Source organism: Tigriopus californicus, chromosome 1 (assembly GCF_007210705.1).
Source record: "Tigriopus californicus strain San Diego chromosome 1, Tcal_SD_v2.1, whole genome shotgun sequence".
Lineage (NCBI taxonomy): Eukaryota > Metazoa > Arthropoda > Copepoda > Harpacticoida > Harpacticidae > Tigriopus > Tigriopus californicus.
The window spans coordinates 12,443,674-12,462,098 of record NC_081440.1 but is presented as its reverse complement, the minus strand read 5'-3'; the positions used below and the strand labels follow the sequence as shown (position 1 = coordinate 12,462,098).

General features: G+C 42.1%; 3 protein-coding genes across 3 annotated transcripts in view; 2 read left to right on the top strand and 1 right to left on the bottom strand.

The window, feature by feature from the left end:
* The window catches only part of LOC131877510 (DNA repair and recombination protein RAD54B-like), a 3,719-nt gene extending 2,611 nt beyond the window's left edge, over window positions 1-1,108 (top strand). The window contains exon 4 of the mRNA XM_059223202.1: window positions 127-1,108. Within this exon, the coding sequence (XP_059079185.1) occupies window positions 127-608 (482 nt within the window). The 3' untranslated portion in view covers window positions 609-1,108. The remainder of the gene's footprint in view (window positions 1-126) is intronic.
* Window positions 1,109-2,201: 1,093 nt separating this feature from the next.
* LOC131877520 (glutamate-gated chloride channel subunit beta-like) lies at window positions 2,202-16,175 on the top strand. The gene is made up of 9 exons (XM_059223214.1): window positions 2,202-2,403; window positions 9,282-9,520; window positions 9,584-9,657; window positions 11,502-11,722; window positions 11,783-11,868; window positions 11,934-12,110; window positions 13,451-13,809; window positions 15,581-15,829; window positions 15,902-16,175. The coding sequence occupies exons 1-9, from the start codon at window positions 2,333-2,335 to the stop codon at window positions 16,079-16,081; spliced, it is 1,656 nt and encodes a 551-aa protein (XP_059079197.1). The 5' UTR covers window positions 2,202-2,332; the 3' UTR covers window positions 16,082-16,175.
* LOC131877541 (sorting nexin-6-like) overlaps window positions 16,102-18,425 on the bottom strand; it is a 2,886-nt gene continuing 562 nt past the window's right edge. Inside the window, exon 2 of the mRNA XM_059223245.1 lies at window positions 16,102-17,197. Coding sequence (XP_059079228.1) covers window positions 16,317-17,197 — 881 coding nt within the window. The 3' untranslated portion in view covers window positions 16,102-16,316. The remainder of the gene's footprint in view (window positions 17,198-18,425) is intronic.

The window sequence follows — 18,425 nt, the reverse complement described above, 5'->3', positions numbered from 1 at the left end:
CCCCCCCAAAAAAAAAGAAGATAAATAAAAAATAGATTAATTGTACTTCGAAAAGCGCACTTTCTTCAATGACCAACGGAGTCTTAAGACTTCAAAACTAAAGGCTAAATATCGCTTTCATTTCAGCCATGGCCCGAGTTTGGCGTGATGGACAGAAGCGCCCCGTGTTAGTCTACCGTTTGGCCACATCTGGAACCATTGAGGAGAAAATATTTCAGAGACAGATCACTAAGCAAGGCCTTGGCGGTGGCTTGATGGACGGGAAGAGCACTCAGTTTCATTTTTCGCAAACTGATCTGAAGGACTTATTTTCCTTCCAACCTAATGTCGATTGTGAAACTCATGAATTGTTGGATTGTGATTGTGACGGGTCCGGCAATAATGTGGGAAGTGAACCACGCGTTAAATCCGAAGTGGAATTAAGAGATTGTCAGATAGGTGAAGCAATCGATCCCACAACAATTGATGACAAAGGGATCAAAGGGCTTCTACAATGGCAACACCTGCTACCTCCTATTGGCCTCTTGGGCGACCAGGCTCTCGCTGATATTCCTGTCATAAGTTATGCCCTAAAGAACGAGTTTAATCAAACCATCGCAAGTGCGTAAATACAAACAACCAGACCTTTACGAAAGCAAGTGCATCAGATGGTGTCTGAAACGTACGTGACTGATTCAATTGAAAAGATGGAGTGGCCTCAGCCATTTCCTGGCTCGTCCGACAGATGGACTCGTCATCGTCTTGGGATTCGAGGTTTTTGCATGGAAGTTTTTCTCCCAGTCATTTCCTTCTCAGTGGGAGTTGGAACGGGGAAGAGGGGAGTCACGTCCCAGAATGAAAGCCATACGGCATTGGCGAAGAAATTTGGCGATGTGCGTGCGCTTCTTAGCGAGTGATTTGAATATTGACCTTTCTGGTTGGTTCATATATTTTCGAAATTGATAAAAGTCGCCTCCTGCAAGTAACAAACTAAAGATTAAGACAATTTGTTTAAGCGTAAATCAAAGAGATACTAGCTCAATCGTTATTGTAAGTGTTACATGTATCGTGATTCCTTTCCCTCCCTATCGAGTTTTTTTATCACATATATTTCTTTTCGAGAAATCTACCTTTTGAAGTTTTTTTTTCTCAATTCATTGTCCTTCGTAAATTTCTTACCTAGGTTTGTTTTACGACCTAGGGTAAAATTTGAACGTACTTCAAGACGAATTAGTGATACATATTTATGACTTGTTTCATTAGACTGGTTCGAGGCAATCCAGATTCCAGGAACTCTGAACAAACATTTGCTGAAATGAGAAGTTTTTCTTTCATGCGTTTCCCGATTTTCGATTGATGGATTAAGATTTGCCCGTAGTATGACCGTCAACTTCTTTCAACTTTACATTTCAAACCCGCTTCCGCGATTTCATGGAAAAGCAACCGGCGTAATTTTGAATGAGCGTAAACCATGATTTGGAATTCGGAAAAATATTTTGTTTTCTTTTTCTAACTTATTATCCGTTGCTGGGAGCGTAACGCCGCCGATTGAGACAAAAGGTTGATTTCCGGCAACCGTTATTTGAACTCACGTCATCTGGAAAGAAAGATTTTGTTAGCAATGCCTGAATGATTAAGAGGTAATAAATAGACGAATTATAATCTTTCATTTTAATAGTACCGTGGATTACATTCCCTGTAGCGGTTAGAAAAGCTCGTGAAAAACCAAACCAAAAAAAAGACTACTCTAACCCAAAGAAATGAAAAGTTTTGAAAAAGATGGCACAAAAACACTTATCTTTTAATTGTTTTGCACTTTCCAACGATATTTTCAAAATATTCGGGACTTCTCAAGAAATGTAAATCTACTTTTCAACTTATATAGAGAACAATTTTCCAGGTCTTGGTCCTAGACTCAATGCTTTGGTAGTTTGGTCAAAAATTTTCAGAAACCTTTCAAGCACGTCTTTTTCATAATCTAATCCCAAAGTAAACATTTCGTCAGATAACTATATCGTTAATGATAATTGGTGTCGGCGAAAGTAAGTCTTAAACCGAAATTCAAAAGCAGACTTTAAGTGTGACGCAAAAATTTCCTTCAAGTAACAAATGATTGTGCTCAAGAGAGTTCGCTTTCTGTCTTTTGGCTTTTGAAGGAATCCGCTTTTCTCTCGTGTTCTTGCCCCGGCTCCTCTCCCCTTTTTTCAGTTAATCAGAACTGCTACCGCTCAATGCCTCGCAGAATGCGGTTGCCTCTCTGTTCTCGAGAAGAAAATGTCCCTCCTCCCCGTTTCTAATATGACGTCAATTTCGAAGTGAAAGCCATCTTGGAGTTCAGGTTTAGACCTGGAACATGTTGGATGTGCTCAAATTGGCTTGCCTTTTTGCCATCCTGGGACAAGGCATTTCGGAAGAGACCCTACCGTGAGTACCAAATCTATTATTTCTTGGACTTATTTTGCTGTAACTTGGTGCAGCCTGTGATGAGAGTGGAACAGGAATTAGGAATTGTACTGAAAAAGAGTTACAGGAGAGGAGTGATTTGGCAGTTAAGCTGAGATGTGGTAGACAAGTCGAGGGTTATGTAGATAGGGATGAGATTCAAAAGTTCAATTGTCGAATGTCGCTAGGATCAAAGCTAGCGGCCTTCCTTGTGAGATCATGGTGAACTTTTTCCCTCCGCCATTTCAACTCATGACTTAATTTTGTTTACGACGGACTTTTTCTTCCCTCATCTCTTCACGGTCGGGAATTTGCATTGTTCCCAACGACTTGGAAATGGAACCCAGAGAAATGGCACATTGTTCGACGAGAACGGGCCAAGCCATAGGGAACATATTTTGTCACTGATGTCATTTAGGCTGAATTACTTCTCTTTTGCATAGTGTAAGAAAAAGTGAGAAAATGTTCCAACTCGGATGTGTTTACCCCCTGGGGGATTAGTCCCACTTCCGACTTTGGAACGAGGGATGATGGGTCTCAAATCAGCAGTAAACAAGTCTTTCCGAGAGTTACCCGTACTGGTCGAAAAAGCTCCAGAGAGTCGTAGAATACCATTTGGAGCAAAAAGTATATAGAGAGAAGTCCCAAATCCCCTTTTTGTTTAGGGGAAGTAAATGTGGTTGATTTATGTCAAATAAGGATGTTCCCTTGAAGTAGAGTGAAAGCTATGATCACTTGGTCCAAATACGCAAAAATGACCAAGCGGAACTTTTTCAATGTTTGGAGGGTTGAGCCAGTCTCGCCCACTCAATGAAGCCATCCATCCAATTGGGCTAGAGCCAGATTCATAATTGGTATGTAGGGGTTTGGTTAGCGTCTAAAAGTTCACTTTAGAAACAATTCCGAAGGCGAATCGAACCAGGGACATGTGTCATGTCAGGACACTGCGCTCATTACCACGCGTAGTCTCTCTCCATGACATAACTTTGTTGGTATTTTCGTTTGGAAAGCTATAGTCTAAATGGATGACGCGTGATAAGGTCCTATCCAAGTTGTCTTGATAGTTGACTAATTAGTTTTGGAAGAAGAAAAAATCTTCGATACACCATCACACTTGCATATCATGAATCTGGTTTTGATTCACTCAGAGGTGAGTGTGATCAAATTCAATCTGGTTGTCTTCAAAACGATTTTTTTCCAAAAACAAGATTGGGACAACACCATAATCAGGGGTTGTTCCTGAGCGAATGAATGCTCAAGTTCCTCATAATTTTGGAACACCATTCTTCGAACGTGATGAGATTACTTATTGTTCAAATTCAGCTTATTCCGTCTAGGACTTGTGTACTCTTTTGATGAATGAACGTTCATTTCTGTCTGACGAGTTTCATTCATAAGGGAATTGAGACGGTTCCAAGGAAATAGCCATATATCGTGAAAACAACAAGAGGGGACGTGTCATGGTTTACCACCCTCTTCAAACGGACCGTTCTCTACTTTTGGATGGAACGGAGACAATTTCTGATCTTCAACCCTCCCTTATTCCGGAAGCAGTTTTGGTTATTATTCAATATTTCTCGTCCGCTCCGTCCATTTGTCTCCTCAGTTTGACAAGTGGAACAACTCTTTCTTCTCGCTTTCCTCTTCCTTCCATTTGGAACACGTCTGTCTTGTCTGTCCCATTTGCCTTTGACTATTTGGAACATATTTATCAAACCAAGTGGGGTCTTTTCCAAATATAGAGGAAACGAAGAGCCTTGCCAATTCAGCCAGCTATACGCACATCAACTACACTTACAAGGCTTTTGTTTCCCTAAAATGGGTAAGCCTTTGAAATTAGGAAGAAGTGGAAGAGGGGGGAGGGAACACAACAAGAAATAAGAAGGCCAGGTTCGCCGAAAGGGATATTGGATTGGTGCAAGAGGGATCTAAAGCTGTTTTATCCTCCTCTGCTCACCTGATTGGAAATTATGTCAAAGATTTCAAGGTGTCAACTAGGTCAGGAGCTAAGAAAAAACCCTTGGACTCAATTTGGATTGGAACGCAGTGGACATTTTTATCTTGGTTGTGTGTTTAGGAGGAGCTGAAAAGCCATCAAAGAAGGGTGAAGTTCCTACCGTGAAACTGGAAAATAGCATTCCTTTCGGACCGTCTGCCGATAGTGTAATTGAAACCTATGATCATAATTCATCGGGAACCGTCTTCCGTTCTTTTGGTGGCCTATTTCGAGTGTTTTCGACCACTGTTTTCCAGTTGATGGAACACCTTCAAGAGCTTCAAGAGGAATAAGAGGAAGACGACTGATGGGGATCAGGAGGAAGAACAGAGCCGAAGGGAACAATACCACAAACAATAAAGGGGTTTCTTTTTTGCAAGATTATAAATAGGGATCGACCGATCCGAATCAATTAATTGAATTTGGTGACATGAATTTAGCTTTAAAATGAATGCTCAAATGGGCAAAAGGAATTTTAGTTATGGAACAAATCTAGGAAAAATAGCAGTTTTTGTTATTCTGAACAATTCTTACATGCTTGCACTACAAAGAAAAATAGCCCAGTGGAATGCTTTGGTGTTCATATCTCAAAAGATGCGTACTGTTGTTGAATCAATTTGTTCAAAATAGATTGATGGGAAAACAAATACTATTTCTTAACACACCAGCATAGCATCTGGTCGGTCGATTGTAGTTTTTATCTCGAGCAGGAAGTGGGACAAAAACTTAAATAAATTACTCTTCCAATCTATCGAGCAAAAAGACCCAAAGGTGTCCAAGTGTCAAATAAATCACTAACATGAGTAAAGTTTTTCTCCCAGTCAGCAATTATTTACTGGCAACACTTGGAATCAAAGCCCAAAAAATTGCTCCAGACCGGAAATCAATGCCGATTTTGGCCTTCAGCCCGCTGCTAAAGTGCATGTCGTTCGGCCTAAAGGCCAGACCTCGCATATATCATCAGAAACATAAAGGATCATCTTCAGATACATTGACTACCTCTCAAAATGGCCTCAACAAAAGTGGAATCTCCAATTCCTGAAGGTTGGGATGAAGAGATAGTGAGAAGAGGAGGGAAAAGAGGAGTACGAAAAGAAGGTCTTCCCTCTTGTTCCTTTTCCAATTCCATTGGCGGCTAGCTCTCTTGTGGGCCAACCCGTTGGTTGGTCTTCACGGGAGGGAGTCTTATTTTTGGAACTTGCGAGGACAGGCATCATCCCATAAACTTGACCTAGTTTCCCTCATCAAAAGCATCAAATAGATGTCTCATATTTCCATTTCTGCCTTTTCCTGCTCTGATCACCATTTTGTGGCCTTTTGCGGGGCAGCGCTTCTGTTCCATTCCGGGTCAGATGAGGTGCATCTTTCGATCCTTTTCCTTCGGAACGCCCTCCTTCGAAAGTAGCCCAAACTATCGTTTGGGTCCTTTCAAATTCGAAACAAAATCAATGGGAAGGAGCGGATTGGCTCTTAGGTTGAATGACTTTCATCGGATACAACCATTAAGCTTGGATCTTAATTTTGCTCTTGAGATCCATCTTGAGACTGTCTTTGGGGAGACTCGAAGATGATGTGGCTCGTCGTCTTCTGATACGTCTGACATGAAGGAAGTTGAGCAGATCAGTATAAATGAGCCACTTCAGAATGGAATTGTTTCTCTTTTTCATCAGCAACGCTTTTATTGGGTCCATCATTGTGATGTCGCAGATATTGATCGCGAAAAGTCTCCGTGGAAAGATCGGAAAGATCGGAAACTTGGAGATCAATGGTCAAACTTTGAAGGGCACTTTTTTGCACCGCAGACTCCAAAATGCAACCACTTCTATGCCCCATTGCTTAATGTGACACATTTGAGATTGGATGGCATAATTGATCCAAACGGACACTGCATCGATGTAATTCAATATATTTTCAAGTTGTTTTACCAACTTGGTGACATGCTGTCGGTTTTGCTTGAATTAACTCATCGTATAAACCCGGACAATTGCTCAGAAAATGGCAAATATGTAGAATACTAAAAGTCTCACCAATTTCCAGGCCACTTACAACGTTGATTTGAATTCGATTAAAGCGAAAACTCATTTGGATAGCTAGAAGTCAAGTCATTACCAACATTCATTTTGGACCGGATTTCGGCTTTGTTCCACCCAAAAGGACAAGAACCCACCAAGATGTCATGCATTTTAAACCGCCATCTCGAGGCTTATGATTCCAAGCTCACATGGAAAGACAGAGGGAGGAAAAAAACTTCCGGAATGGAATAATACCCGAGTGCAATGGAGTACTACTTCTCCGTTGTGGTAGTTGTTGTAGTAGTAGTGGTGATGTTGGTAGGAGGACTCGCATTTCTTGTGGGATCCCAAGAAACTGTCACTGCCATATGCAAAACATGCCCTCTGAAGCGAGTCAGTTCATTTAGACCCTCCGCTTTTGGTTCCATATTTCTTGAAAGGTCACTTCAAAGGCCTCAAGCGCCTCATAAATGGCCTTGAAGTCATTTGCTTGGAACATGTTGTCGGGAAGATTTATCTGCGATGTGAACGAATACAATTGGTGAACCTCAACATTCTCGATATTTCAAAATGAAAACAAAAGATATTCCATGTGCTCGAGAATAATCATGAAAACTGACATTGATTGTTTTTCTTTTTGCGGAATTCCTTACCGACACTGGGATTGGAATCCCAGAAGTTCAAGACGAGACAGTTATTCATTTTATTTAACTTTTATCTATACCTATTATTTGATCGACCAACGAATTAGAGTTGACCAATCTGGCTAAACCTTGAATGTAAGGTTGATCGGGAATTTTAGTCAAAAACTTGTCCTAGTCTGACTTATATCCTGAAAGGGTTACTTCCGGCACCGGGTTTTGAACCCTCGACACCTGGGGCATCGTGCCTGTTCTCGCTGCATCTTAGACCGCTATTTTGCCTCATGTTACTTAAAATATTGTCATTTATTTGATAAATCTGCACCCTCATCTAGATTCGGGAACAAACGTCGAAAGTTTTCTGTTACGAGAGTAATTTTCTTAACGTGGGATTGTAGAATTGCATTTCGATTCCCTTTGGTGAGTGAATATTCAAATCGATTGAATCAGCAAGAACGTGGCATTTGGAACAAATATTCCTCCGGAAAGACTGTTCTGGGAATCAGGTCAGCATGTAGATTTTCCTAAACCAACAACCCTTGGCCCTCCCATGCCATAATTTGATTAACACTCACATAAGGATTTAGCGAGGAAGTCAGATACGCCTCTGTACCCTTCGGACCAAATAATATGGCTGTTTACTGACCCAGAAACGTGATCAGGGGGACGGGTAGGCCTTGAATTAGGGATTAAACTGGCCCATCGAACCGTGAAAGGGTCCCATTCGGCATCGTTCGATAAAGTACATGACTTTACAATACGTCAATCATCACCATCAAAGGATACCTGACGAGGACCAGTTCCATATCTTTTCACTGGCAATCATTAGGATGCTGGATTATCAAGATGTCTCTTGGAACACACTCTCTGGCTCTCTGGCTCTCGTACAACACGTACCCCACAGTACCTTTGAGGAGGTTCCAACTTTTGATAGATCTCCTTTAGATCGCCTTCCGTAATAAACTTGGGGTCTAAAATCCCCTTCAAGACTGCGCCAAGAGCCCTCGAATGATTTGAATCAATCTGAAGGTGGTTCCTGCCTCTCGTTCAGATTAACTTGATTACAAATGAAGGGTCTAGCTAGTCATTTTCTGGTCGTTTCTAAAGTTGAGCAAGTCCCATGAGCACCCTAGGTCAACCCTTTTGCAGGGTTTCCTTGCCGATCTGATCCAATTATGTTCAGATTAGGTCCAACTCTCCCATGTCAATGTGTCCTTGACAAATCGGTACATTCGTCTTGTAATTTGGGGCGACAAATCACGACTTAGTGGAAAAACATAATTCCACCTTGAAAAGAGAAGAAAAAGTCTTCAGTGCTTACAATTATGGCCAGTCCTCTCTCTCCCATTATTCTTCGGCCCACCAAAGTGACCGGGACGACGGAAATAGTCACCATTGGTCCCTAGAATTGGGAAATAGGGCAAAAACTTGCGGGGTCATTTGACCATGCGCAATGAGACCTTGACTTTGTATCCCGTCCAACTGCAATATGAAACGCTTTCAAAAAGGACAGACCCTTTGAAATAGCTGAGGTCTCCATACGATGTTCTTTTCGTTCTTCTTATTAATCGGGAACCAAATAAATGTCCCTTTGGAACGCTGGTGTTGCAGACCACGCATTTACATAATTAATTCATCACACTTTTTGCCTTCCGGGTATAAGCGAGCATTTGGAAGGGGGGCTACAGCCTCGCCCAGCGCTCTAGGCAGATCAGACTAGGGCTAGGGCTAGGATCCCAAGAGAGACCTTCAAGTCACCGAAGGTTAGTTGTAACTCTGGAGGGAAACAACTCGGCAATTTCGGGTTTCTCTTACTTCTTACGACCCTTTGGTTAGAGTTGAGTAATACAAAGATTTGAATTCCACTGGACGACAGGATCTGGCTTGAGGAGTCCTTTTCGAAGACTTCCCACCAGGGCTCACAGCCATTATTAATGGATTTATCTGTCTCTCTCTCATCCTTTGACTAAACAGATGCTAATCTCTCATTTTGGGCCTGGGACCGGCCAAATAGTGCCTCGGCCACGTCATATACGTGGGTATGTGTATCTTAGATGGCGCAAGCGAGAACTCGTGAAAGGAAGCGTTTCTTTGATTCCATTCAAAGAGTGTCCTCGGACTCATTCGGCATTAATAAGAGCCTCACCCTCATTCACACATGTGGGCTCCCGGATCCACTTTGTAGTTAATCGATTCTCGCTCCTCTTCCAGGTATGGCTCACTGCATGGGGCTCCGCCCCAGATGCCAGGACATCAAAATAACTTGGACCCGAGCCTACCTCGTCCACCCATTGGAAATGGGGCGTTTCCAGGGCGGGACCTTCCCCCGGATGGGGTTAGGCCAACATCCTGGAAATGGTGGCGGTATCACGACCTGTCGGATAAGGAGATTCTGGACCATTTGGTCCATGGACAACGCTACGACAAGCGAGAACTTCCTCCATCTGTTGGTAACTCGACCAAATCTCCCATCTGACCCAAGGGGCCATCGTCATGTTTGCTCTCTATTTTAGGACCTTTACTAATCAATACTAGCTTAACGGTGATTTCGTTGGATTTGCAACGCTATTCCGATATCCATCCCAGGGTAAGTACTCGGCAATGCACTGGACGAACCTTTTCCCCCCACCCCATCTCCATCGTTATGTACGGACCTAATCAAGATACCGCTTCGAAATAGACAAGCGATGGGTATTTTTGCCTCTCATCATCTCGGTTCGCCCACATTATGAACGAACGAGTGAACGAACGGACCGAGGGTGGGGAGGGCCATGTTTTGCAACGTGTGGATCCTCTAAGGGGAAATGAAAATGCAATGGAAACGATCGAACGAACGCATTAGCCTGCGACCCAAAAGGGATCTCTACAATCGACTCGGAGAGTCTCATTTAGGATCAATATATGTGTAGATAGGATACTTGAGGTCTGGGTACTAGTTTCTGAAGCAATAATTGGAAAGGATGCTGATTTTATTTCGAGCGTTTTGGTAATGATGAATTTGTTTCATATCATGAAATGTTTAGAGATCCACTTTGAGTGAAAGCGGCAACAAGATTTTGTAAGTCGGGAGTTCGCAAAAAGGGGTGGAACAATGGATGGAAGAAGGGATGGTGATGGTCATGAACCATCAGGTGCCTTAGTCCTGGTCACGCCTAATCAGTGATGATCCCGATTTTGTTAATGGATATTGGTTGACTTTCGACCTGCCTTTCCAACTCGCTACTAGACAAAGAAGACTCCATTTCCTCACCTAGTAGGTCCTTCGTTCCCATGCTCCCATTTCTTCTTCTTTTCGAAGCCAAATTCTTAATGCATGTTGTTCACGCATTGTCATTCGGAACTTTGCTCGTTTCCCCTACGGGATTGTCCCAATGTCGATGGTGACAAGATCAATCCAAACCCATTGGCATCAACCTTCACCACCCAAGATTATTGGTCCATGGTAATTGCGCCAAAAGCAGCTCTTTCAGCATTATCTGAGAGGGAACTCGTCACTAATAAGAAGACATATCCAGTCGGGAGACTACGTCGAAGGCCACTCTTTCATGGACCAAGAACGTGGACCATTTTCTTGCGACTTCACCTCGAATTGGATGTGTCGTGATCATGGAATGAACCCAAAGTCAAGCCTTGTTTATGTTCTTGTCTTTGCTCACGGGGTTGGTTGGGACATGGTCAATGGTTGTCCTTGGGTTTTGCCCAAGGACCGACAGGACTCGCGGCTATTGAAGCCTATCCCCGAGGAAGCATCGATGTCCAAGAAATTAGACAAGTTTTCATGGCGATAAAGGCCGTGGATCTTATTGGTCCATGTTTGGCTTCGGAGATGTCTATTAGATTTGTCAATGGCCCAAAGCAATCCATTGAGGTTCTAGTTTGGCGAGTTTTGGGTGATTCTGAGTCTAATATGGCCTTAACCGGCACCGTCTGTTATCAACCATTGAATCCTTTTAACCATGGACTGAGAAAATCAATTATTTCGAAATGGGGGTGCAACTTGAAGTCAAGAAGCAGCACCCTTTCAACTCCAAGTGAGGATTACTTAATGTTCCCAACGGATTTGCATCCAAAATGTTTGAGGTTCCAAGAAGGGCACGCGCTAAAGCCAAAAATAAGGGTGGGTTCTTTGATTTCCCCCTTTTTAATGGTGGCCTTTCTCAACATGAAATGTTTTTCTAGTCATTCTCTCTGTTGCCACCATTCTTTGAATTAACTTTATTTCGGGAGGAATGGGTCTGGAAATTAAGTACAATGTCATGATTTTGATCTTAACCGGTGGCTTCCTAATTAAAGCTTTGCTGATGGGGCACCGCATGTGTCAAGGCCAGATGGTTAGAACAGACTTTCAAGGCTACCTGACTTATTTTGACATATACCACCCTCACCTTGCTGACCTTTGCAATGATTGAAGCCACTTCTTTTTCATCGTAGTTGTCGATCTCACTGGAATTTCGCCAATCCTGGTTTGATCCACGCTTGATCCACGTGGGGAACCAGAGGTACTCGTATCTGAATGGCATCAACCACTTGAACAGTCTCTGGATTCCCCAATTGTACTTTCAAAAAATGACCCAAGGCTCGAATTGGGTCGAGAACGGATCCAAGCATTCCTTGAAGATCTTCGTTAATGGAAGTGTTTGGATGTCAACCAGGTGAGACGAATCTGGTTTATAACAGACCGAAAAGCTAATTCAATCGTTGATTCCACTTAGAATGGATGGTCATTTGGAATGTCAGAGCTCAAGTGTTGTTCAGTTTCCTTTTGACAAGATTCATTGTTTCATGTCTGCTGAAAGTGGTAAATTGACTTACAAATGTCTTAAAATTTTAACATGGAAGCTATTTTATAAGTACTTCTTACAGTATCTCATTCGACCAAAGATATCATGTGGCAATGGAAGCGTAAGGGAAGGTTCATTGGATCAGAGTTAAGAGCTCAAACCGGAGATCCAGATGAGTCGCCCTCTCGTCTGAACCATAACTTCCAATCATTAACCATTGAAGACTGTCTCGCTCTTCGGACGGAATATTTTGGACGGGGTGAGTACAACCTCGACAGCTTTCCATTTTTTTAGTTTTCAACAAACAAAAGGACAATTGAACATTGAATCGATTTGTCTTTTGCGTCTTATGCACGTTTTTTTGTGATGTCATGCCATTCCTTTCTTGGTGGCTTGCTTGTCGTCCTCACTTTGTACCAACTGATACTCGGCCCTTCTCGTTCTTGAGCATAGAAGCTACTTGTAGAAGGCCAAACAGAGCATAAAGGCCGCTTTCGCACTCCTCAAGAGCCCGAAAGTCAATTGAGCGCGTACATCAAACGCTTTTGTTTCACCCCTAACATTGAACTACTTGCTTGTCTGCTCGTTAGAGATCTGCTTAAGAAGAAGAGCAAATGAGGGTCCGTGAGTTCTTTCTTCAAGGTTAGTATATTTTTGAGGCAAACGGCGAGTGGCCGTCATCGACTAATTTTTTTTCCACTAAACCTGGTACTTCATTAGATGATCCAACCAAACAGAAATAAAGGGATGTTTACGCCTAATTTCAGGCTCAACTGTCTCTGAACTTGAACCAAGGTAAACGAGAGACTTTCTACGTTACTTAAATCTGCGCTTTTCACAAATCTCTCAATGATCATGTCGTACAAATTAATGAGGTCTAAATTGGACGCCGTAGGATCCTGTACATGTACTACGATAGATGCTATGACTCATTTCAAAGGAGAGCTCTCTAAACGGCATATTTTTCTCTCCTAACTCCTGACTACGTTTTCTAACTTGAGATCAACCAAATATTGAAGAAAAAAAGCCTTGCTCGTTTAGCTCCGTATACCAATTTTGCAAGCCTTCAATGACTTGAAAGGTGCTTCAAGCCTCCCGTCCTTCAACGCTCTTGGCACGAGTGTTTACAAGGGCCAAAAACATGTCGAAAGAGTGCCTTTTTGGACTAGTTAACCAGATGCATATATGCTAATGAAAGATTTATCCTTGAATGCTATGGCACCAAGGATAAATGACTTGCCTCTAACTAGCTGGTAGTGTTGGTGTTGGCGAGGGTGGCAGCTTTGGTCTGGCGGCTTTCTCCTTTCCCCAAGATCTAAGCGAGGTAATAGGGCATAAATAAGTGAAGAAAGAAATCTAGCCATCTTCCGGCTTCTTCTGAGCTAGGGCTTCATTATTTTCCACTGTGTGCCCTTGATATTGTCTTGGATTTCGAGATGATGACGACCGACCGCGAATGCTTTCAGGCCCTTCCGGTGGTCTTCTCAAACACAACCAATGACCGGCTGACTCGTAATCGTTTGAAAAATCATGACCATACTTAAACCACGTGTTTTCAGGGTCTAATATGCTCTTTTTACCTTTTTGCACAATTTTCAGCCAACCATAGTTGTCTTCAGGCCAAGTTCGTGTTCAACCGCAATTTGTCGGATTTCTTTCTAACCGTGTTCTTTCCGGATTTCGTACTCGTCTCGTGGGCCTTGATGACGTTTTGGATCGACCTTCAGACCTCTTGTCTTTTACGTACTGTCCTGGCCTTCGTCACTTTTTTCAATTGCTTCCTGACGTCGAAACACGAGGATCAGGGCTTCATTCACGAGATCACAGCTGTGGAGACTTGGCACCTCATCACATTCCTGATGATCTCGGGCACGTGCTTCCAATTGGTCATCATTCAATACCTTGGTCGGAAACGAACCCGTCTCCGCACGAAACAGAAGGAGACCTTCGCCTTTCAGGTAAATAAACTGACCACACATGTTGTGGAAGGGCTCCTCATGTCGAGAATATGAATCTACCTACCACTGAGACTGCAGTGTAGAATTGAACAAAACATTGAGGTGCGTCAATTTTTTGGCTCCATTAACTGCTGGGATTCCAATCCCAGTAGCAGTAAGGAAGTCCACAAAAATACCATCTTGACGACCCAAGGACTTGTCTATGTTAATTACATAATTGATTCATGTGAACACGTTGGTTTCGAGGGTAATTGATTACAATTTCTCGAATTTCAAGCTCAAGTCATGAGTACTTTCGAATCATTTTTCAATGACATTCATTTTTGAACGTCCAATTTGGGCATCATTTCTTTCTTTTGACTAGTCTGTGAACAGAATCAAAAACAAGAACAAAAAGGTCAAGTTCGGAGGATACGCAAATGCACCCAAATCTAGGTCCATTTCATGGATTTATCATAATATACAATCAATGACAGATCAAATTGAAATCGTAATTTTTGAGTAGAACGTCTTACTCACATCAGCTGAAATGTAACTAATCACGGTCATAATTGCTTTGCTTTCAAATGCGATGAATAACCATTAATTGGCAATGCAATTGCAATCAAGCAATTCCATTTTCAATTACAATGCAATGCCAGGTCCCTCTTGGGGGAACGTCAATCTTGGAACAGTCTCTAAGATAAGCAATCAATATGCAGTAGCAATAGAGCTTGTGAAGTAATTCAAACTACCACGAAAACAAGTACTTAACACGACTCAATGTAGTAAAACCTTATAGACAAGATACCCAACCATACTGCGCCGTGCCTGAATGAAATTTTCAGTTATCTCAGATCATTTGCTTGATTGAAAACAGTTTTAAGATATTGAGCCATGACAGTCAAACAATGTCAAAGCAATAAGAAATAGCATTTTTTTCCATTTTGCAACGCATCTTTTCAATTATGAAAAACATTTTTTAGCTCAAGGTGCACTTTGGGCGTGATGTTTATCTCTGCTCTTCCTCGATGTAATCCGACAACCAAACCCAAAATCAGGGTGCTAAACTTGACTTTTCAGTGCTTTGATTTTACTTCACTTTCCAAATGGTTGCCGTCGTAATTGATCAAATCAAGTTATTTTTTTTTCGACAAAACATCAACCAATATAGTACATATATTGGCTTACTTTTCATATGTATAAAGTTTACGCAATAAAATTATCTAAATGGGAGTCAATATATAATATCAAAAAGATGTTTGGTCAGCAATTGAATTTGAGTTTGCGGGTCGTGTGAGGCCATACAGAGTTGGTTGGTCTGGTAATTCGGAAAGAAACATGTCAAGTTTTGTTTTAAATTTAAAAACTGTGTCAATTGAGCCATCTGCACATTGAAAGTTTCTTAATTCTTGGGGAATTGGATTAAAAAAATTAGGGCCAGTAAAGTTAAAGCTATCGTATTTTAAATTTTTAATTACACTCGTTACTTTTGTTGGGATTAAAGGTAATTTAGCCGATGTTCTTGTCCTATCATATTAGTTTTTTAGATCATCAACCTTCGTAACGAGGGAGTTCAACAAGATTATTCTTGTATGATCAAGAAGCCGTTCTTTTAACAGAGTTAAACCCTATCAATTTTTTTTCTTCTTCGTTATATACATGTGAGACTTTAAGTTGCGATTGAAAATTACATCTACCTTAATCTTGTGTGATAAAACAGTGTTGCACTAAGAATTGCATTTGGCACCACTCATGAAGGCGAACCGCATTCATTCCAATTGACTTCCAGAACGAGCTGCAACGGTACGAGGCTCAAGCTGGAAGCAGTTGCCGGCTATCTTCCACCTTGAGCCACACCCATCATCACCACCACCACCACAACAACCAAACCCCTAATTTGGCAAGCTCATCACTGATCCAAGTCGAGAGTCAATGCTGCCAAAAATGCTCAGCTTCAAGTCCATTTCGCGCTACGGATTTGAGTATGGCCGAATCTTTGGAGGATGCTCGATCGATTTCAAGCGGAATCTTTGAAAAGGTGAATGCTTTCCTTCAGGACACTCGGTTGAGTTGCTCACTAAAAAAGCCAAATCTTTCTAAATGCTTGCAGAAATTGTTCCGCGAGGATTTGGGTAGTACCTCAAATGAAGCCGTCAAAGCCTATCGACATCGACCTTCCTCAGTTCGAGATCTGACTTTTGTCCGAAGATTGGATCGAATGAGTCGAGTCTTGTTCCCATCCGTGTACATCTTTCTGGTTATGACTTACTTGTGTAAATACTTGGACTAAAGGCAAGCATTTCCGCCGTGCTTGTTTTGGTCATCTATTAATCATATATTGCAATAGTTGTTGAAAAATGAACTCAAATAGACATTTGTAGAAAAAATAACATATCTGTAGACTCATTCCCGATGCCATCCCTCAGGGGGGGATATCGGAGATGGAGGATCTTGATGATAATCATAAGGGCTTTACGCTGCGTACTTGGGATATCACGATGGGCAGGAATGAATTTGAAGATCCTCTAAAGGTCGGCCTTCAAGGCCGAAATCGTGGTCCTTAACATTTGGGCATGAGCCTTGGAGTGCTTGAGCTCCAATTCGGCCAACTCCGTGAGGCTCTTCTGAAAAGCAGCCACCCGACGCGTTCGCAACAGCTTGAGTTCATCCTTGGCTTTGGCCGAAATGTTTTCGAATCGTTGACAAGCCTCGGTTTGAAGGTTTTCAGCCACATTCACCTCCCGGTTTCGAGTACGGGCTTTCTCCAAATTCTTGTTGGCGTTCTCGTAATTAGCCAAGCATCGGAGTCGCCGATACAACAAGTCTTTGGCAGCGTTTGTGTCGCGCATGTGATAACGCAGCGTGTCTGCTAATTTCAGATCCTGATCGCTGGCGACGCGGCCATCAATGCGACGCATTTTTTCCAAGGCCTCGGCCACTTTCACCAGGAAACCGGCCAAATCTGCATCATTTAGGGAAGAGAGCTCAGTCATACCTTGGGAGATCTTGATGTAGTTGTCTGCCAGATATTTTTGCAACAATATCATTTTATCAGATTTGATGGTGGAGTCGCGCAACTGATTTTGATAATCGAGTATGAAGTTACGCTCGTTCTCAAAGAACTCATCAACATCTTTGAGAGTGTTGCCCAATAACAACTCATCGCCGGACTTGTGGAAGGATGACCATATTTCAGCCAATTTCTCCTTCTTGTTCTTGCCGCGAACATTGAGTTCTTTGTCAAACTCGAGGAAAATGTGAAGGTTTCGATCGAAACGGAATACTGGATGCGCGGCTAACCGACACAAAAACGTCTCGTGCATAGCCACGGTCTTTTTGAAAGTGGCCAAATATTCGGCCTCCAACTCCTGCTTCATCTTATTGAACTCTTCTTTGGTTAGATTACCTGAAATAAAAAACAAACATGAATTCATTTCCCTATTTTCTCCTAGAGACTAAAGTAACTATTTTTCTCTATTTACGTTCAAAAGTTTTACCAATTGTTCCAGGAACTATCTTTGGGGGTGACAAGACTACGCCTAGTGACTATCACTAGCTGCAAGCCACCGAAAAAAGCAAATCTGATACCGTTTGAATTAAAATTCACAACAACAAAAACGTTCAAAAGCTTTTTTGATTAAAAAGAGTTCAGAGATAGTATCAACATGTTGACTCTGTACAAGTCGATTGTTCTGTCACAACTGACATATATCTCCCATAAGTTCATCAGGATTGCAAAAGGTCAATTAGGACCATTGCAGAAATGACAGAATGTACTAATTTTTCTTAGTTTTGGCATCCATTACACCAGGCTGACGTTATTAATAAGCTCTATGTCACCATCAGGGTATTCCCCACGTCCAGCCCTACCTTGAACAAAGATTGAGCTCCAGAGGATTCTGGGCGAAATTGGTTTGGCCCTCAAACAGCCCTAACCTGAATCCCCTGGATTTCAACATCTGGGGTCATGTGCAGATCAAGACCTGTGCCTCCATCCACAACAATGTAGGAACAATGGTGGCAAACTGAAGGCATCAGTCAGTGAGGCATGAACAATGGGAACATGAAGAAGATTTTCGCCAACTTTGTCCACAGACACAAGCTTCGCGTGGCCGTCAAAGGCGGTGTTATTTGAGAAATGTAATTCTACAATATATGCCATCCAACTTTCACTTTATGTCTTAAGCTCTCCAACTCACTATGAGCGAGTTCTACTTCATTATTACGTCCATTGAAATCAATATGTAGATGATAATATGGCGAACCCGGTAGAACAATTGGCTTTCCTCTTAATATGTGTAGGTTTGGATATATTTTTTGGATAACTTGACAAGTTTAAAACATAAAGTTCCCAGTCAACCCTACATTCAAGGACAGGCCAGCTCCGCCAACTCTAATTCATGACTGGATCAGATATTATATGGGAATGAAGTTCAATAAGAATTTTGAATTTTGAACCATGGTAGCCGAGTGGTCTAATGTACCCGATAGAGGCACGACATGCTTCCCCAGAGGGCGTGGGTTCGAATCCCGCCTGCGGAGAAAACCTAATCACTCAAGTTGGAATTATCTTACCCAAACTTTCAACATTTTTTCATTAATGCCCTACATTAATCTACTTAATCGCGAAGTCA